This window comes from Melospiza melodia, chromosome 1 (genome assembly GCF_035770615.1).
Source record: "Melospiza melodia melodia isolate bMelMel2 chromosome 1, bMelMel2.pri, whole genome shotgun sequence".
Lineage (NCBI taxonomy): Eukaryota > Metazoa > Chordata > Aves > Passeriformes > Passerellidae > Melospiza > Melospiza melodia.
The window spans coordinates 44,189,256-44,211,120 of record NC_086194.1 but is presented as its reverse complement, the minus strand read 5'-3'; the positions used below and the strand labels follow the sequence as shown (position 1 = coordinate 44,211,120).

The window sequence follows — 21,865 nt, the reverse complement described above, 5'->3', positions numbered from 1 at the left end:
CCTTAGGCTTGGGCAGCATAAACCATACAAGATGTCTCAGACACTTCACATTTTAATTTCTGTCTGAATCAACTTCTTTTTGTAAGAAGCAATCTTGGAAAAATATGTCCCATTCTGCTTCTTGAGGAGTGCAATCGACTGATTTTGTAATATTTCAAAACTGGTTCTTCCTGCACTTTATCAGTCGATACATCTTAATTTGTCAAGCATCTGACTTCCTCTAATAAGAAACATAATTTATCCTTAAGTGGGTACCAGCAGCATTGGGGATGTGGTAATGCAGAGCTCAGTTTCAGGTAACCACTGACTGTGTATATATTTATATATATATATGTATGCACATACAAGAGCAAGGATGAGTTTTGGAGTTTGTTCTGAACTTTTCCCCACCTTGAGTACACTTCTAATAGTAACCAAGACAGCTCAGGCTTGTTTCCTAGAGCTGCTTTAATACATTTGGCTGAAATATAGATATTTCTTCAAGTTTTTACATGAGGATAAAAATTACTAGTTACAAGCTGAAGCTTATACATCTAAACCATCTGACTTAGGGACAGCCTTTCATCTTTTTGACAGCTTTGCATCAACCTGTTATACAAGAAAAATCCTGAACATGTCAGACTCAAATCCACCCATTGATGATGATATTTCCTAAAATAGATAAAACGGAAATGCCATGGATACTACTAAAAGCTTTTTACTGAGTGAGAAATAATTTTCAAAAGGTGGACACTTCAGTCGCTGAAGTTATTACAAGAAATGCAATGTTTGGGAAGTGCTATACTCCCACAAGCATGTTACTCTGACTTATGCTATTTAATATATGATATTTAATATCACTATATATAATTATATCACATTTCAGCTGTAATATTGAGAGCTGATCTCTAGATCACTATCTCAGTGATAGCTTACTGAGGCTCCTGGGCTCCACATTGCAACCCACAGAATGTGAGTGAAAGTCAGTCCAGAAGCAGTGTATTCACATTGCTGTGATGCTGTGTCTGAGTTAAGCAGCTCCATCCCTCAGCTTTCTCTCTGAATCTCAGCAGGACACATCAGCTTCAGCACTTTGTACCTGTTGGGCTGACCCTGCTGTTGGCACCTGTTTGTGTGGTTGTCTTGGTTTCTAAAGAGACTTCTCCAAGGTATTATAATTCACAGTATCCTCTGCAGGACTACAGGATGAAAAGGTCTGGATTCAGTCTTGAAACATACAATAATAAGCAGGATTTTATACAGCAATATTAGTGCTTATTATGCATATAGTTTGTGACACTCAAGAGCAGTTACAGAAACACATTCCCTGACATTAGAAGCTTACAATCTAAACAAAATAAATTGCACAGAAGAGATCAACATACAAAAAGCAGAATCATCGTTTTCTTACTTTTAGTGTACATCTTGCTAACATATAGTATTGTGAACAGAGCAAGGAGTTAAAGGAGCTATTGTGATTTAAAATAAAAGATAATGAAGAGAGTGATAGCTTGAGGAATTATTCTAAGAGTGGCTCAAAAAATGCAGAGCAAAGGATCATTCATGATCCTGGGAACTCAGAAAAATAGGACATGACTGGGAACTCAGAAAAAGAGGAAAACAGTGTAGCAGCTGAAAATAGATTTTAATATATTTACTTATCCATATTAGTGAAGTTACAGGCACTGGCCAAGGTGCTGTTGCACTAAGCTTCTTGCTTGATGCCTGGATATGTGACAGAGATGATCCAGTTGTATTAATTTCAGTAAGAGCTATAGAGGTGTAACTCCTTTAAAGAGCAGGCTGAAGACTTATTAGTTAAAGACCAAGGTCAAAACTCTTGCATAAATTTGCATTAATAAATGCAGGAACAGTATCTTCAAATGCTGGTATGAGTCTTTTTCATACAGTAATGCAACTTCTGCTCACTAAAACTATTTTCCTGTGCATCAGCAAAATAGCCATTTATAGGAAGTAAGGTAAATATTAGAGTGCAGTTTTGAAGAAAGGCTTGTTGAGCAGCAGGGGGCTAAATGGTAATAGGCAATATAAAATAAACATAGGCAATAGCATTCCTTCACCCCATTGGTTGATATAAAATTGATTAATAGTAGTAGTAGAATAAAGATATAAATTGGAGTAATTCCATCCATCCAGTATTTCCTGAAATAACATATTACTACAGTATTTCTTACTGCAGATGTGTAGAATTTTACGCCACAGATACCTCAGTTGTTCAAGTATATTGAATATGCTTTGGAGATTATTTTGACCAGAGCAAACTGATGGGTATCAGCAACTTCAAGTATTCTTTGATGTCTAGCTGCTCTCACTTTCATTTTTTACCTCCTCTTTAAATGTCTTGGTAGCTGTTTCTGCTCCTGCAGCTTCCATAATGATAAAGGAGGTAGAGCAGTACAAGGTTAAAAAGGGACAAGAAGCCAACAGCAACATTAAATCCGATAAAAATATCTGTGAAGAACAAAAAATAAATGAAAAGGGAGTTAATGAAAGACATATATGTATACCATTTAATATGCAAAGCTAACAGTCTAATTATATATATGTGCAATGGAAATATTTCTGGCAAGATCATATTTACTGACATGTAACATAAGAACATATACTTCAATCCTAGAAATTTGCAGATTGCTTCCTGTACATAGGTGAATCTTGCTCCCATGTTTCCATAGGGCAGGAGGGCCTATGTGTAGTTAATGAAAAAAGAAAAATAGTTTCATCAGGGATCAGCAGAATGGTGAATATCTGCAGGACAGGGGAAATAACGGGACTATTGAGAAGTAACGTGTATTGCCTTGCTCTTCTCCTCCCTCCCAGAAATAATATTCAGGCAGGAAGAGGTGATCAGTTCTCAGCTGTTAGTAGATCATGGAACAGCTGCACTCAGTACAACTGCAGAAATGCAGATGCACAAATCTTGCCATGCATTTGCAAGCCATTCTTGCTTTGCATTTGCAGAAAGTCAGCTGTATCCAACATGAACGGGACGCTTGTATAGCACCGACATCCGTACTTCTCTTCGATGTTTTCAACAAGTGGTGATCTGGTTTTGACCACGGCCTTTAGGCAGCTCCTTTTGTGAATATGCTAATTTAATTTCTACTGACATTTCTTATCCATAGTAAATCTGGCCCACACTTAAAGGGAAATCTATTGATTGTGTGAAAGGTACAAAGTTTGGAGCCACTGATAAAACATCTGCCTCTGTGTCTTATGTGGAAAATACAGAACTGTTACACTACCTTTCATTTTGTCTTTCTTCCCACATTCTTTTGACCAGTTTTCTGTAATCACAGGAGAAACTAGTTCAGCGAACTTCTCAAGTGGGCAAGAAGAGGTGCACCCTGGCAAAGTGAGGAGATAAGGATCCTTTGAAGTGTCGTTCCGATAATGCATTTCGATGCTATATTGCCTGATTAACGACATTGAAAAGCTTTTTTTAAAAAAGGTCCTTAAATAGAAGGTTTCATACTTTGAGACAGCATGATGGAAATAGGCTCTAACATCCTACTCTAGAACCTGTTCTCCAATAGTGGAGGCTTTGTGAAAGACATCTGCAAAGCCCAGTTTGGCAAAGCTGTTAATTTAACTGCGCAGATCAACAGACAGCTGAAAAGTTCTTTCTGCAGGCTCCTTGAATGGCACCAGCACTGGGCTCCTCTAAGCCAACTGGCTTACTGTGGGAGTTATGTCTTGGAAATGTTCTTGCTATCATCTGGAGAATCAAGAAAATTTATTTTACCACTTTCTTCCCTCTCATAAGGCTTGTTTTATATCTTCCTGTCTTTCAAAGCATACATCCAGAAAATGTAATTTTCCCTAGTTTTAATATGATCTTGTGCCTATGGGCTGTTAGTGAAGGATCTATTTAAATGAAAATTGTATCTTCTCACAATATTTGAGAGAAAAATGGTTTTGGGGAAGAGGGTAGCAAATTCTAAACACTCTTTCTTGCATCAATAAGAAGATACTTGCCCATTGCTTTCTTGGTAGAGTTCAAAAAACTGGCAAGCAGCATATGGTGGCAGTTTTCCATTGAAAATATTGAGAGCAATCTGGAGAGCCCCAACTGTGGTGTCATGCTATTGGAAAAAAAAAATCCATCCTTTACAGTCAATTAATTCAACTAGCATTCATCCAGAGTTATGAGACAAGAATAGAGAGGGAGTGGAAATGAAGATAAAAGAAAACCTGTGTAAATTTGACCATAAAACTGTGTTCAGTATATTCACCATTGGGAAAAACATGTTAACTGATTACTACAGACAGCAGGAGACATTTCCAAAGAGTTACTGCAGTATGTGTCTTACACCATCTGGCAGGATTTTGGAGACAGATACTGAGGGAAAGCAAGATGTGGTTTGAGTAATAAATCTACTTTTTCAGTTCATTTTCTCTTTTCCTGCCTTTGGTAGTGTCTTTTGCTCCAAGGTCAGATTAAGGCAGTGTACAGTAGTATAATCTAGGGCATATCAAGTGAAGGTACAAGTACTTTTTTTTTTCAGGTAGTATACCAGACAAAATAGTTGTGTTCAAAGATTATTCTCCTTTCTTCCACTTCAGATTTTTTTCTATTGTTCCTTCTGTTTGGACTCATACAACAAAATCTCAGTTTGGCTTCTATTTTTATGGGATCTGTTACCCACCTACATATAGTTTCTTCATCTACCCATTACCCCTGGCTTTTGCAAGGATCATAGGAAGAGGAGCTGAAGGCAGGAAGTCCAAACACTTTGGCGCATAAATTTTGCAAGCATCTTTAGGCACATATATATATATATGTATCTGCCAGACCTATTTATACTATAGTCTAGCAGCTATGCTTTAATTAATATTCAGGTTCTGGAATTTTATAGGCTGATCAGTTTCAAAAATAACAGTATACATGAACCCAGGTTATTAAAGCAGAAGTGAAAAATCTGGATATACTGCTCTTTCCTCTTCAAAAAGAACATGGAGTCATGTAGGAAGAACAGTGAGAAAGATATGAGGTAGCAAGTAGTTTCTATAGGAGAAAAGATTAAATACAGTAGGACTCTGTCTTGGAAAACGAAATATGGAAGAGGAGTGACAGAAAATACTAAACTCGTTAGAGACCCAGAAAATGTGAATAAAAGCAGGAGTACTTTTTAACACAAAAGTCATTGTCACAGGATGTTGCAGATTCCAAAGGTAGAAATGAATTTAAAAAGTAATTAGGCAAGTTGATGGAAGATAGTTTGTCAAGAGAGACTAAACACAGGGGCAAATTCTGTCCCAGGAAGTCCCTAAGACACAGATTCTGGAACGTTTTATCACTCTATGCTGTCTTTATTCTCACATTCATCCCTGCCTTTGGCTCTTGTTAGAGACAGAATGATGAGCTAAGCAGATCTTGGCCTGATGGAAGTGGCCCTCTTCACCCTCTAAAATAAATAAAATAATAGTAGTAGTAATAAAAAAGGACCCACAGAAGAGAGGTTTGGAGGCACAGCTGAAGTTCTGCTATTGCCAGTACCTTTGCAGCACTTCAGGAAAGATGCAACTAATAGAAACTGCACCATTGGGTTGTAGGAATAATGAAGGATAAAATATATATATAGGTTTTTTTGCAAAATATAGTTTAACTAAAACTGAGGTGAGATCAATGCCTATAATGTGTTCTTGTACTGATTAGTGTTTAGCTTGTTGGCTGAATTAAACTGTAGTGTATTATTCCTTCATTTAACTTAAATACTGATAAAATCAAAGCAAGATTTATGAAAGATGAAAATACTCACTGCAGAGTAGACCTCCATTTTTGTTGGTTTTGAAGAATTGGCAGCTTGTTTAATACTGTTTAAAATAATATTCACAAGGACACCTTAAAAAGATGGGAAAAAAGGAAGTGGAAAATTAAGGTATAATGCTTGAATGGAAACAAAAAAGACAAAATAATGTGAGTATCAAATATAAGACATCTACTCAGGCCTCATATTCATTTTTCAGTTTAATACAATTTTGTAACTACAGAGAAGATATTACAGAGGAGAAAAATATGATTCATCATCCAGGTCAAGTGAAAAAGCAGGATTCACAGGAAATAATTTAGAACCATCCTGAGAACTGGTGATAATGACACTTCCAGTTCTGTTATGCTGAGATCTCTCCATTCTTTTTTTTTTTTTTTTTTTTTGTAGTGTTGGAATAATGACAACTGTGCTGGTCTCTTCCTCTATACATGCCAAAGAAATATTTTAACTATTTACTTCCAACATGTTACACGTTATTGCTTCTTTGCTTTTTCCAAAGCTCTTTTGTGCTTCTCCTCCAGCCCAAAGGTATTCTAAAACCAATGGGTAAGGGCAGCAGAAATTGCCTGAAGAACAGTTTATATAATTTTAAGAAAAGAGGATGTAGCCAGTGAACATTAAATAGTCCTGACTATTTGATATGGGCATCTGCCAGCTAATAGGCTTTACTGCAGATTGGAGCCAGTAATTGCTATATATTTGATCCCATGATGTGCATGCCTAGGTGATGGATCTGCTAATAATTCTTTACCTAGATCTAAGCTGCACAGTAGATGCATTAGAAAGCCTAACTTTAAATGTTCCAGCCTGCAAATATTCTAACACAATTGTTTGGATTTCCTGCTCATGGATACCCGGGGATCACATGATAAATTCCAGGGTTGTGTCCTGAAGTAGTGTCAGAAAGTGCAGCACAGTCTATGTGCCCCCATTTTGGAGCTAAGCAGTAGCTCCCAGTTCTTGTAGTTCTTGCAGTATAGACATAACTGGAATCTCTCAGCTTCTACTCTGATCAGACTGTTTTGGAGCAGCTTTATATCACTCAGAGAGCTACAAGTATGTTGCCAGTGTTTTGACACAATATATAACCAGTATATCAAAGGGAGAAAAACAACAGTAAACAATTAGAAGAAATGTTGGAGAAACAACTAAATCTAACCTACTATAAGGTAAGTAATGATCATAACCATGAGGGCCTGATTTATTCCCTTAGTTTTCTATACTATTTCTAAAAAGTCCTAATACCTTTAAAAATCTGGAAATCCTGAAGGTATTAATTTTTACGCCTTGTTGTGGTATTTTATCCATGCAAGTGCCAATGTTCAGCACATGTTTGAATAGTTAATATGGCATCCAATGTCCATAGTTTCAAATCAAGGGTTTGTTTAAATAATTTTGCATTAGTGAAGTGACAACATGTTGCATTACCTCCTCCTTTCTTAAAGCTATGCATTTTTTGATTTACCTCCTTGTAGCCGTGATTTCTCTTCTGTTTTATAAACCCCAAATAATGAGAGTAAAGCCAATTCTGCCAGTTTTTCCATCTTGTTGATTACATCTTTAGTGGCCCATACAGGGAGAGTGTAATTATGAATATCCTAGTGATAAAGGAAAACAAAAGCATGTTTATAATTCACTGGTTTCCATCATCCTATCATCTACACTCACACTACTTAGTTTAGACTTTCTGAGGCTGTCCTGCCATTCTCTGTACAGTATGGTTTTACTCCAGAGCATGCCTTGAAACACATTTTGTGGGAATGGGATTGGCCTGAAGTGAGTAAATGGGGAGAGAAGCATCTAAATGAAGGAGATTCCATAATGTGTTCTTGCTATAGAGACACTTTTTTGGTGGGAAATATTGCAGACATATGTCTTCTTCTCTTTCTTTTTCTGGGTCTTCAGGTTATAAATATTTAATTTTTTCTGCCTTTCCGTGTAGCTGTCCACATACCAGTTCTATCACTGGGCAACTAGAGACAAGTGTCACTCTTCAGTCATGTAACAGTGACAGTGTCGTATCATGTTTAATTACCTCAGTTTGTAGAGGGTATGTTCAAAGTCCTTCATGCACTGCTGGTAGTGGCTGGGGTCAAATGGAATTATCCCATGTTTGTTGTCAATTTGGGCATTTTTTAACTGATAGCAATCACTGTCTCAAAAATTTTTAACTGATAGATCTTTCATGATCTCTCATGTTCAAAATCGTAAGTATTTTGATGTTTTTTAACTGAGAGAATTTTTGAAATTTTTAATTTATAGATCTTTCATGATCTCTCATGTTCAAAATCATAAGTGTTTTGATGTTTACCTTTTAATAGTTGAACGCTAATAATTTAATTTCTCTGTTAAAAATCACAAATCTATTATAGCCATCATGCTGAATAATTCTATAGCAGCATATTGGGAAGGGGAAAAAGGAAATAATGGGAATGGTACCAGTTCTTCAAACCTGAAATGGAAATTACAATCTCCCAAGCTATAGACCATATTTTTTTTATATCTTTTTTTTACCAAAGCACTAAAATATAACTTAGATTAAAAAAAAAAAAAAAAAGTAGGAGAAAATACAACTCATTCCTGTGAAAACACATTGCCATGGTTTAATTGAAACCCAAAGTTGGACTTATATTCTTCCCCTGCATCTATTGATTTATTATTACCTCACAATGAAGAGTGTCATATGTATTCCAGAGCTGGAAATTGTCCAGTATTTTAAGGTGATTTAGTTCAAGCCCTGTGTTAACTGCCATTGTTTGCAAAAAATCCTGTGGGGAAAAAGTGAAGAGTATACCACAAATGCTCAATACACATGGAATGTACATGCATATAGATTCACTAACACCCAACCCTTTCACAGAATTTTCACAGAATTAAAGAAAAAGCTGAGTTTGAAAGGACCTGTAAGGATCATTTAGTCCAACTCCTGGCCCTGCACATGACATTTCTAAGAATCGCTCCATGTGCCTGAGATCATTGTTCAAATGCTTCTTGAACTCTGTCAGGCTGGTGCTGTGATCACTTTCCTGAGGAGCCTGTTCAGTACCTGACCACCCTCTGGGTGAAGAAACTTTCTCTAATATCTGACCTTGGAGATGCAATAGTCTGGTCAGAGATGGAGAAAGCTAGATAAGCTTTCCCATGAATTGGTCTGGGAAACTTTAGGGAGCTGGAGAGAAAGAATTCTAAACAATCTACACCTGGTGTTTGGTAATAAGCTGTTTTGCCCATAAGGTTGTTTACAAATGGGTGTCTTGTTAATTAGCCAGTCATCTGAAATGTATTGATTAAATGACCAATCAGGTCCACCTGTATCAGACCAGTGTATTAAAGATGTGGTTTCAGTAAAATTAGGGCTTTTGTCACTTTGCCTTCTGATCTGACTCTGTGTCATCTCTGACCCAATGGTGACCTTACCTAAACAGGAGTTTAATTTTTTCAATTTGTTTTTGCATTTTAACAAAAGAAAAAGTGCAATTCTTTAACTTCTACAACTTAGTTACCTTCCTTTTTCTCACATCTTGGGTTTGTTTAGATTTTTGTTTGTTTGTTTTTCCTCTTACCATGTATGGTTGTATTCTACTTTGAAATTCTTTAGATGTTTGTGTTTCATGCTGGAGTTCATCAAAACGGGGACAGTTGGGCAGAGGGAAGTTCAGCCTCTGAAACATGAAAGGAAAAACTTAGAATAGTTCTAAAATTATCAACACCTCTCTGTTTTTTCTGTTCCTGAGATTAATGGTGTAATATTTTTGGACAGATTCACGGTTGTGCTAGACCAACTCAATAATTGTTTGTTTGGGTACCTTAATAATTAATTCAGTTAACATAGTGAGTAGACTGGGGTAACTTGACTTTTCAATGGTTACTTTTTCTGTGATAGCTTGATTTCCCTCAATTTAACTGATTTTGGCAGAAAGAAATGGCACATGTCTGTCAAGGGGTTGCTTTGAGAAATGAGTTGGGGTCCATGATCAAAAATTTTAAAAAGCTACAATTTCCCTCTCATTTTCTGCATTCCCTGAGCTGTAACTTAACTCCACCTGGTGCTGGAATCTGAATTGCTTCTCCATCTACACACCCAGGTCTCATCTCTTTGGTGATAACCAGTGGATTATGGTAAGCATTTTAAGTACTACTTAATAGACAGAACTTAAAACAAGAGTGACAGATTGTTCTCCTGAAATATCAAAAAGCTATGGGGCTAAGGGCTCTGTTCTTCTTTAGGGAAATGGTTCACTTTTAATTACTCCAAGTATGTGCTTTACAAGATCACATGATAGCACATATTTGATCTGAACAGCATGTAAATACATGCGTGCTTCAAACCCTGAGCTGTGGCAAAAAATATTTATATCAATTGCACAAAGACAAATGATACCTGATACAGTATAAAATGTCAGTGAAAAGCCATGGTGAACAAAACAAGCTTGTGCTGGTTCAGCATTTTATGCCGCATCACTAGAGCATTTTTGACCCAGCACTAGTATTGCCCTGTGACATTTACAGACTGCACTTCCAGCATGTCTCCAGTGGGACATTGGCAGCAGCCACCAACTGACCCTAGCCCACTTTCCCTTGGATAGGTTACCAAGGATGCAATTTTTCTGTAACAGCAGCACACTGAGGATGAAAGCTCAGAGTTGCAATGTGAGACTGGGGAATGTTGTTTAATTACACAATATAAATGTTTTTCTTGCTGTATGCCTTAATTATCCCTCTCTAGGTGTTATTAATTAAGCCACTCCCTTTGGCTTCATTAAGCAGTACTCAGTACTGTTGCCTGTCAAGTCTTGATAGATCTCAGCAGCTTAAAAATAAACTGTGATTATGGTTTTTTTATAGAACTGTACCGGGCTCCAGTTTCCCACTTTGTGTTGCTTGGGGCTTGAACATACCTTCAAACATCTGCTTGGTTTAACAAGAGAACAATGTTTTGTTTTTCCAGGTGGTTTGCATGATAAAAGGCATTTTATGCTGCTGCAGAGGTGTGTTTGATGGAAGCATCAGTACTCACTCCTGAAGCAGCCACAGAAATGATGAGGCACCAGAGACTCCTACAAATGAGCTTCCCTTCCTCAAACAGGTTGTTTCATTGCACTATGATTCCCCTAAGGGCTTTGAGGTATTCTATAGCCAAAACTCTAACCACCCTGATGTTTTTCTTGTCTTCTGGTGAAAGGACTTCCTCTGTTATTTAAATAACAATGACAGTGTTCTTTTCTGTTTAGGAACAGGGTTAAGTTTCTGGTTGAATCACACTTGCCTAATCCAGTTTGTGGGAACCCTTTCTCCCTGTACTTGTGTTCAAACATGGGCTCTAAGAATGGAGCAACATCAAAGGGAGAGAGGTGTGGCAGCCCCCTAATGAGTGAGTCCATGGCCTGATGTTGGTGATGGGCAGTTATGTAGATGCATTAGTTATGTAATAGGTGGTTTGTACAAATTTCCTTAAAGTCAGCTTCTCAAAGTCCTCAAAGCCAGAAGTAAATGAGGCTTTCTGTTTTTACACTCACAAGCTTTTTATCCTTGTTGGCCACACTGTTCCTTACACAGTCCTTGTCACAAGAGCAAGTGAAATTAAAATCTAAACCTGAGTCAGCCAGAGTGAGCTACATGAAGTAAAACTTCTACAGGACATATTATTCAGGTAGGTATACCCTTATGATCTGCAAGAGAAGTTCTAGGGTTTCATTAAATGTTTCTATAGCACTGAGCATAAAAGAGCCCTTGTCTGTAATTAGAATGCCTAAGTGCTACCAGAATAGGAAGGTAATCATTTTGAGGTCATTACAGTGGCTGGTGGAAATTCAATTCCTTGAATAAACTATGGAAAAAAAATTGCCAAAGATTAAAGATCTGCCTACTTGAGTGGTGATTAGAAAAGCACTTCTTTCCTGTAAAGATTTAGGGCAACTTCTCTAGAATATTTTCCAAAAGTGTTCTGGTCAGAAGAAATAACCTCGGAGAAAATGGTAGTGTGTGTGGTAATTCAGGTGTTCTGCAACTATGGAAGGAGGATTTTCATGAAGCTGTTACGATTGACCTATGAAATGCTTGTCAGCCAGTAGCTGCATTTGATATTTTCTATTATATTGAACTCAAAAAGCTTAAAAGTGTTTTTTTGCTATTTTCCTTTTTTCTGTTCTTTTGCTTCTGTGAAAGATTAGGACTTTATAGAATGCTTCTAGCCAGTACTCACCTGCTCTGCTGTTTTATGAAAAATGTGGACTGGAATGGGTTGCCAGAGAAGATCAGGGTTCCAAATTTGGCTGCTAGTTGGTGGAAAGAGGCCAGAAAGATATGACTGGGCACTCATAATGGTGCGATCATAATCTGTACTTTGGATGTAAAACTGAAAATAGAATGGCAAAGAATTAAAGATAAAATGGAAACTATAAGATATTAGGGAAATTTTACCCAACTTGTCGATAGTGACTTCTTGTTTTTAGTGTTATATTTTTGCATAAAGTCAAAACAGTGAAACTGTAACTCAGTTTTTCAGGGCCCTACTTCAGTTTCACAAATGGAATTTTCAAGGCATCTTTTAATTTGGAATCTAACCTCCAGACTGAACTAAAAGAATAGGAAAACTTGATTTCAAAGAAGGACATTCTTTATCTTATTTCTCTCAATCTTGACATTGATATATATGATTTAATGGTGGACAGGTTGACAATTGGACTTGAAATTCATAAAGGTCTTTTCCCACCTAAATGATTCCATGGTCTATCAGTGATCAGGAATGTTAAAGCACTCAAACCCATAAACTTCTCTTGGAAGCATAGCAAAGGTATTTCATGCCTTCCCATAATGCATGCCTCCTAAAGAGACCAAAATGTTGGAGGTGTCTTCCCCACAATGGATCTGTGCTGTATGATAAGCACATCCAAAGAGCTGTTACAGGAGGAAGTGTGTAAGCATGGCCCATCACATGACTGGAGAAGTATTTATCTGTGCAGTGACCATTCTTGTCTTAGTCTGTTGAAAAATTCCCAACTCATTCAACATGGAGCTGTTCAGTTTGGGAAAATTAGGCTGTGAAAGACCCAAACAGAATGTAAGAGCTGAAGAATAGATTTTATTCTGTGTTTATCTTGACATAAGTCTGACTTTCAAAAACGTTCTTCTATTACCTGAATTTCTCCATTAATGAAATGAGTATGATAATGTGCTTTTTTAAGTCCATAGTTCTGCTATGCCAGAGAAATGTGCTGCAGACAGATCTGCTCTATACCTCTTGCCTGTTGTATGTGCTGTTCAAGAAGCTGGAATATCGTTTCCTCATGTACTGTCCAAGTTCAAATAGCTGCTGCATTCCAGTCTGTAAGGCAAGCATATGGGTAACTACAAGATTAGGGTGACTAGAGACTTTTGGTGTAAAAGTGTCTTTTTTTCTTTTTTTTTTTTTTTTTGTCTTCAGCTATCACCTTTTATGTTATCATTAACTGTTTGTATAACGTACTGTTATTGTGGTTTAACCCCAGCTGGCAACTGAACACCACACAACTGCTCTCTCATTCAGCCCTGGTGAAACTGGGGAGAGGATCAGAAGAGTAAAAGTGGGAAAACTCCAAGGTTTGAAGACAGTAGTTTGATATGAAAAGCAAAAGCCACACATGCCAGTAAAGCAGAACAAGGAATTTATTCACCACTTCCCATGGACTGGAAGGTGTTAGGCCTCCAGGAAAGCAGAGCCCCATCCCAGTTACTTGGGAAAACAAATGACATCAAGCTGAATGTCTGTCCCTTCCTCTTTCTCCACCCAGTTTTATATGCTGAGCATGGCATCATATGGTACAGTATATCTATTTGGTCAGTGGACACCTGCTGCCCCAGCTGTGTCCCCTCCCTACTTCTTGTGCCCCACCCCCCTGACAAACTCAGGGTGGTACAAGAAGCAGAAAAGCCCTTGAATCTGTGTAAGCCCTGCTCAGCAGTAACAAAAACATCCCTGTGTTATCAGCACTGTTTTCAGCACAAAACAGAGCCCTGTCCCAGCTCTCTCTCAGCCAAAACCAGAAGAACTGTGTATGTTGCAGGTGATCTAGAATTTTTAATATAAACGTTCACTTTTATCTATGAAGAAGTTTTATGTTCTGAAGTGCTAAGATTGCAGTATCTGCTACAGAAAGGCAATGCCCCTGACTCTGTACAAATATTATTTCCACAGTGCTGTAGATCTGTAGACACCGATCAACATTGTCCTTTACAATGTATGTCATTTAGTGACAGCTGAGAGAGGATGATTGACAGCCTAGTATTTATCATTGTCATTGCTCTGTTATTTATCCAGCCTTATACATTTGTGGCTTATATTTCTGCCTTAAGTAAGCATTCTTCTGTCTTTGCTTTGGTGTGCCTGCGGTTGTCTTTGGTTGCACACTGTCTTTTCTGTTATTTATTTCTAAAGCCTGAGCTGAACTTTTTAACTTCTATCTGTCAGAGAAGTACATTCCTACTACTGTTTTTAAAAAGATAGAAAAATAGCAAAAAGCTATCAAAAAATCAGTGCCAAAGCAGGGACATCTTAGTATGTAAGCTAGTAATGAGACAGTAATGCATTCAGTGTGTGAATTTTTCACATCTTTCAAGCCCCCTTCAAGCATTAAACACTGAACTGTATCTGTTTCATACTTCTGCACCATGACAAAATGTTATTAGGAAATGCATTAGCTTCCTTTTGCTCCAGAGCTTCATATGTCAAGTAGTCAAAGAGCTAAGGCTTGGTGTTAAAATGCCAGAGCAGCAAGTAGGTTCAGTGCATCCTAGTGAAACTCTGGACTGCAAGTGGCCTTGTTGGAAGACACATTGTCCCCAGAGGCAACCTCCTCCTGCAAGTCTTCTCTTGTTTTGTGAATTGGTGGTTGTCAGTCCAATGATGAGATGTGGACTTGTTGTGTCTTTGACCTTTCACAGGGCTCAGTACTTAATGGTCATTAGAACTTCATCAATGTTAACAGTACAGTGTTTAAACTTGCAATTTTTTTGAAAGCAGACACACTATCATGAAGTTGTTGCTTTTAGGAAGGTAATTATAAAGCTATGATGAACAAGATTTCAATTTAATAACAGCTAAATGAATAATATTGCAAAAATATTTATGAATTACTGGTATTGGTATTTGCTAATAGCAAGTATCAGAAGCTGGGATTTTTGCTAATGCTTTTTAGACACACACATACACACACAAAAATATCTTCCCACTTCCTCTTTCAATAGCATTTTTAAGTTCTTATAAGAAAGTCAACATACCTTGGTGAGCTGTCCAAATCCCTGGGGCCATTCACTTTCTTTGTGTAGATCAGTTGGAAAGTTCACAATTGGTGTTCGGTCACCATGTCGGAAAAGCTGACAATGTAAGCAATCAAAACCCCTTGAGTTCATTCCTGTTAACACTCCTTTCTTATCTAACTAGAAGTGAAGCATATATTACATTTCCAGTGTCATTTTTCAAATGAAAATGTTGGAGAGTCTGCAGAAACCTGGTCAAGTAGGATGTGAATATATTCTTTAAAATCAAGATTATGTATAATTTTATTAGAATTAAGTGGGCATAAGCCTGATGATTCTTCCTTCTAGAACATTAATCACCCGGGATGTTAATGTTGGGATTGTGTTCACAGCTAGGCATCTAGACAGGAAATATGCCTGAATTTTGGAAACTCAGTTCCTGTGAATATTAAGCCAGTTACTGATTTGCTTAGATTAGTATTTAATTACTTTGTCATAGACACTTGAAATGTTTTTGGTAACCTTTTTTTCATAGCAGTATCTTTAAAAGTAATTCTATGTACACATGGATCTTATGCTCAGTTTCTCAATCATCCTAAAATATAAAGATAAAAGAGTATAAACATTTACATTGTTGGCTTAATTAATACTTTATTAGTACTTTTACATGCAAATATAAAATATTTTTTAAAGTCTTTAGGATTTTATCTCTATCAAATTCAGTGAGAGCAAACACTTTGGTTGCTTCACTATCCTGAACAGTCCAGCATGCTGAGTATTAGTGTGATGCACTCAATCATATGATTTTTAATCAGAAAAATTAAATGAACCTTTTTGTATTTTTATTCCAGCATACAAAGTAAATTACAGCCCTAGATTAAATGGTTCTGAAAAACAAAATTATCCCCCCATAGCATATACTACGTGGGCTTAGAAAAATTAAATTCACAGAAGATTCATGTGAAACAAAATGCTGAAATACAAATTCACAGGGCTCCAGACAACCTTCCAGGATGCTGACCCAAATTGTTGGAAAAATTACCTTTGCTTATCAATGTTCCCATCACCAACTTCTTTCCTGACTTAGCACAATAAAATGACAATGTAGCAGCATGGTATATTTGTTAATAAAATGACATTTATGCCCTAATACTTCAGTGGCGCTTAACTTGTTTATAATTAATACTCTCCATTGCCTCATTAAGCCACATCATTCTTGCCCAGACATGAGAGAAGGCTGATCACACTTGTTTGTTTGCCACTCCCACTGGGAGGTGTTTCACGTTTATATTTTTCAAAGTAAACACCAGTGGTGTGACTTAATGTTTTAATTACAGCACATACCCTTTCCATCAGCCTTCTGTAGTAATGCACACAGACCTGTGCTGGAGCAGGTACTGCAGAGATGGAAAATACTGTCCATTAAAGGCAAATATAATTGGATTTCTCCCTCTGATTCTACAATAGACAGCAAAGTTTGCTAGAGTATAAGTTACCATTAGAACATGTAGAAGACAGCTCATTATGTTTTTTGTTTTGCCGGTTTAATTTCACTATGTGGCCAACTTAAAATGTATATTTTGCAGTGAATTGAGGAGGGTCTTCACCCTCATTATCAAGTTTCTTGTTTGGGTTTTTTTTTTTTTCCTTTTCTATGCAATTTTTAATCCTCTTTAAATCTCATTTATTATAGTCTGGAATCTCAGTCGGTTCTTTACAACAATTTCTCAGTGCACCTGTAGTGAGCAGGAGAATAAGTTACGTTGTCTGGTGGTTAATTCAGCTGAGTGCAATAAAAATGAGTGATAAGGACTTTTGTACTACTGCTGTTTTCCTTATGCTTACGTACATAGGTGTCCGGTAGGATTTATTAGTTTTTCTGGACAAGCTGGTAGCTGTGTCAAGAGTGAAGGGTAAATTCCCAATCACAACATAGCTGCATCCTCTCTTGTTAAATTATCCAGCTTCACAGCAGAGCATTTTTATAGGTAATTGACAATTGTTCAAACTGACTGACATGTTTAAATGACTAATGTTTATGTATTTTTTAGGCAATAATTAACAATAGATCAACACTTGGCCATAAATATGCCCTTTTTAGTAGAGAGAAATTACTGACAATGTGTTAGATTTTAAATACTGGTTTGTGATGTTTTATGTTCAGTTTTCTGCCTAACCCTGAGTGTGTCACAACAGTCACTGTCACAACAGTCAACCCATAAAGCTTTCAATAAAATCAGAACAGCATTTGTTCTGAATAGAAGTTAGTGTGCAGAAAGATCAAGATCAAACGATATATATGAGCAGGAGATGTAAAGGAAAGTATTTAATTTCTTTGTAACCTTAAGAATTTGAAGGAGTGGAGGTGTGCTCTTCTAAAAAGAAGCTTACTTTCCTTAAGTCCACACAAAAGAGGAAATAAAAATTAAGATCCTTGTTCATATTTCTGCACCTTCATTGCACAGTGTTGCATAAATATGGTATGAACACTAAGATGGAAGCAGCAAGAGGGGAACAAACACTTAAAAAAGCAGAATCCTGTTTTTAGGAATTCAGGGATAAAGCGTCTTAGCCAACTGGTTTTTGTATGCGCTCAAACCTCCTTGCTACTTCTGAAAATAACCTTGCTTCAGCTGCAAATGAAACAATGACCCTATAAACAACCACTTAACCTGAAAGACTAATTCATTCACTCACAGCTTCATCTTAGGAGACTTTTTCTAAAATTTGAAACAGTTTTTTTCATTAGAACACCTGATAGGAAAAGAAAGTGTATCCCTACAGATCCTACCTTACTCATCGATATGAGTTTCTCAACACTCATAGTTTCAACTGCTTTAAAAATTAGTTGATTCATCAAAGTAATTTAAAAATTTGTGTATTGCAGCATTTATTACTCCTGACCAACAGATTACCTTCCTGACTTTTCAGGAGACACAAAACATGGAAGAATGAGAGAAGAGGAGCAAGGAAGCATCATTAAAAGTGAAAAGACTCCAGAAATCAAGAAGGGGGCAATGGTAAGGGGAATGTACACAAGAGGAGAAAACAGATCTGTTTGGTATATTAATTTTGGCACTCCTTTTGAAGTGCTTCACTTCTGTTCTCGAAAGCAATAGGTGAATAATTACCAAATTCATTACTTTCTCCTTCCACTCTGATAAGGCTTGAATCTGATTTGGTGTATAGGTTTGTCATTCACTCGTGGTAACTTTGTGAGAATGATCACTTCATATGAAAACGGTCAAATGAGTCAGACTTTGGCCAGCATTTGCTTCCATTGTTGTCAGGTGAAAAATCATATTGGAGACAATCTGGTGCAGGGCAGGGGGTGCACTGAGAATATGGCCTGTGTAGCATACACACACACACACACACACACACACACACACACACACACATATATATATATATATATATATATATAATCTTCATTTAGAAATGCCATGAATTACAGTGAAGTGTCTGTCTCTGAGTGATCTTGCAGACCCTTTTATTGACAGACTTAACTTCAGACAAAAAGATCTGTTACTTTGAAGCCAGGAGTAGGAAGGGAGAAACAAAAGTGAAGTGAAACCATCATGCTGCCAGTTCAGGGAAACCAGATGTAGAAGTACTGAGCATGTTTAGTCAAGATTTCAGATGCTTTGGCTTGATTAGAGAAATCACGCTCAGAGATAACATGCTCAGTCAACGCTTCCTACCCTGAGTTACAAGAAGAAAAACATGATGAAACCACAGTACCTCAGAAACCACACCTCTTTGTATATATGACAGGTGAAATGTGTGTGTGTAGAGGCAGAAGGTTCAGGTCAGAACTTCTTTAAACAGAGGCAATAAATCAGTACTTCATTTCTACTTGGGTGCCTGATTGTCCTACATATTTCCTATTTTCTTCTTTAAAGTTTGTGTTTTTAAATTTAAATTCTGCCTTTAATCTTAAATTTATTGCACAAGATTGTGGTGAAAGCTAATGTTTACATGTAAGCAAAGAAATTTAGAAAGCATTTTGACAAATTGGCTTGAAGTAGAGCTTTTCAGAGAACAGGGCTTGTGGCCAATAGTCAAAACGCACAGAGTCAGCACAAAGGTGGAAGTTGTGAGGAGAGAGTGAGACACCTTCCCAGGCATAGCACAATTCTAGAAGTGAGAAAAAGTGAACATTTTTCTGTGTTTCTTCACTCCTACACATGTATTTTATATTGTGCAGTTCTGCTAAGGAAGTTTTAAAACGTCATTATGACAATTTTCACGCTGCTGTAATACTCCCAGGTGAAAACATGGTAGCTTACAGGACAGCTGGACAATGGCTATTGAAGTATGTCAGAAAATGCCTTTCCGATTTACCTGACTGTAGCAACATCCTCATTATATCTCATTATATCAGTGGTATATTCACTGATGGGGTCAATTCCTATGCTGTATACTTATACTAGCAATTCTGTTTCTATGAAAATTCAATCAGTGATTTCAGAAGGCAAAATTCAATAGAGCATACATAAACCATGCCTTGAGAAAAAAGATGTATATTGTGATAATATTAAACCTATTGTAACATTTTATGTGATTGGTCAGCCTAAGCAAAAGTAACAGGACTAAAAGGAAGACAGCCTAAATGAAATTTACCTGCTATTTAATGTTTATTGTGGCAAGCTATCCTAGAAATTGTTTTTTGATTTTTTATTTGTTTCTTTTTTGTGGGTTTGTTTTTTTTATTTTTTTTTTTTGGTCACGTTATGGTAAGCAGATGATTTTGAGTAAGAAGCCTCTCTCCCCAAAATGGTATACATTTCCAGTAACTTTCTGCAAAATCATTGCTTGTCAAAACACAATAACAGTAATTCAATAAAAATCTCATTCCTTTCAAGGAGTTAATGCTCCAAGGCTTGCTGTCTACCTGTTTTCATCCAGTTTTCCCTGTTACCAAGTATGCATGTTTTTCCAATGGTAACATGGACATGCAACATTCTCTATACAGAATGTTACTGGAATCAGCGTCAGGTCCCTGCTATGTGTGGTGTCTCAGCAGGAGCAGGAACTGGTTTTTCCTGTGCACCCTGGCCTTCCTCCAAGCTGTGCATGCACAATGCACCCAATGTGGCTATACATGGAGTACTCTACCTGGAGCCAAAAGATATGTTTTGGATAGAGTACTTCTGCACATATAATGTCTCAAATAGGGAAGGGCTGAAGGAGAAGATCTTCAATTGCCTATTTATAAAAGTTCATTCCAAACTCCTCAACTTTGTACAGAAAGTATTGCTTTGGACTAACTAGTCTTTATCATTATACATTTTATTTAAAAAAAAAGAATGAAAAGGACCATTGTTCAACCTTCATAATCCAAAGTATTACATTCAATTAATGTCTCTTTTTTTAAGAGGCATTTGGGAAAGTGACATTGAAGTAGTGTTTAGCTACTTTGAAATAAGAAATTGTTAAACAGCAAAACAATTGTTACAGTCTGTTTTCAGTCTAACTGAAGTTAATACAACTTATCTCTCAAATCTCCACTTAAAAACTCTTGTCTATTTAGTTTCTCAGTGTATTGCTATTACAATTCATTTATTGTGAAATGGAAAATATTTATTTTGTATGTTTATGTGTGGTAACTTCTGTAACATGATACGTTTCATCTTCCAAGCATAGAAGAATTAGTCCATTATCACCAGCTCTAACAGTATGCATTGGAGTATCAGTTAAATTAAGGAAGAATAGGTAAATGTGGACTTTGCATCTCCTAATTCCTCTGCACTATGCATCTACCACAAAGTCAGTTATCTTGAAACAATAATTAGGAGATTAGGAGATGAAATAATTAGGAAGATTAGGAGATTAAAATTCTAAGAACCAAAGACATTTTTATCTTTCTTTAGGTTAGGTCTTTAAACTCAGTAAGCAGCAGGGCAGCAGTACTTATTTCTAAGTTTGGACACAAGCAAAGAAACTGTACACCTTGTCTGATTCAACAGACATGTAATTCTGTCCCTGTAATCCCCACAACAAAACAGACAACAAATCTACTTACTACAACCACAAACTTCAGTTCTCGTGCTGCAGTAGTCTGTTGAAGCAGAATGAGAATAATGTGAAAAGAAAAACACAGGATCCTAGACAAGCTGGGAAGCCGTATCACACCCATCCTGACAGGAGAGGAGAGAAAGACTTTGTAGCTCCAGCAGCTGCTCAGGCTCAACTGTGAGACGTCAGGCTGTACCTTCAGAAGGGGTGGAACTGCCGCTGGTGCATTTCAAATCCAAGAGGAATGTTGTGTGACTACGCAACAAATTGCATCGCCTTTTGTTTTCAAATTACTGTTTACATTCTTTTAAATCAAATCATAATTCAGTTCCTTTTTTTCCTGCAATATTTTTTTTCTTTTGGAGTGTGAGGATGAAGTTAAGATACAAAGGAATTGCTAAGCATTGCTGGTGTTTCAACCTACCTGTTCTGCTTTGACTTTTCTGTGCCTGGAATTTTTCCAAACTATAGCCACAAGGATGAACCACGAGCCAGGCAATACTGTTTCTCTTTGCTGCTCAGCTAGCCCACTTTTCAGCTTCCTTCTCCTCAGTTTTTTTTTTTTTTTCTTTCCCTCTTCCACATTATCTTTGTAAAATCAGAACAATTATTTTAAAACAACATTTCATGTTGTTTTAAATTGCCAATCCATCAGACAAAATACTAGAATAGGTTTTGCAACAAATATGTTATTTAAGATCCTTGCTGGCAGTTACTTGCTCTTCACTTTGTGTGTGTTATTTTTATCTTCCTTTGGAGTATTCCTATACTTCCCCTTTGGAACTGCTTATGTCAAGATCTTTTTGGTCTCAAATCTTTAAGAAATTTCTGGTGAACAA

General features: G+C 36.9%; 1 protein-coding gene across 1 annotated transcript; it reads right to left on the bottom strand.

The window, feature by feature from the left end:
• Window positions 1-1,575: 1,575 nt before the first annotated feature.
• LOC134417965 (prostatic acid phosphatase-like) lies at window positions 1,576-21,211 on the bottom strand. Its single transcript, XM_063155829.1, has 11 exons — window positions 21,034-21,211; window positions 15,027-15,122; window positions 13,009-13,095; window positions 11,974-12,126; window positions 9,335-9,433; window positions 8,435-8,539; window positions 7,237-7,369; window positions 5,760-5,842; window positions 3,976-4,082; window positions 3,243-3,412; window positions 1,576-2,451 (listed from the first exon to the last, which is right to left on the bottom strand). Exons 1-11 carry the CDS (start codon window positions 21,145-21,147, stop codon window positions 2,333-2,335), a joined length of 1,266 nt encoding a protein of 421 aa, XP_063011899.1. The 5' UTR covers window positions 21,148-21,211; the 3' UTR covers window positions 1,576-2,332.
• Window positions 21,212-21,865: the final 654 nt, after the last annotated feature.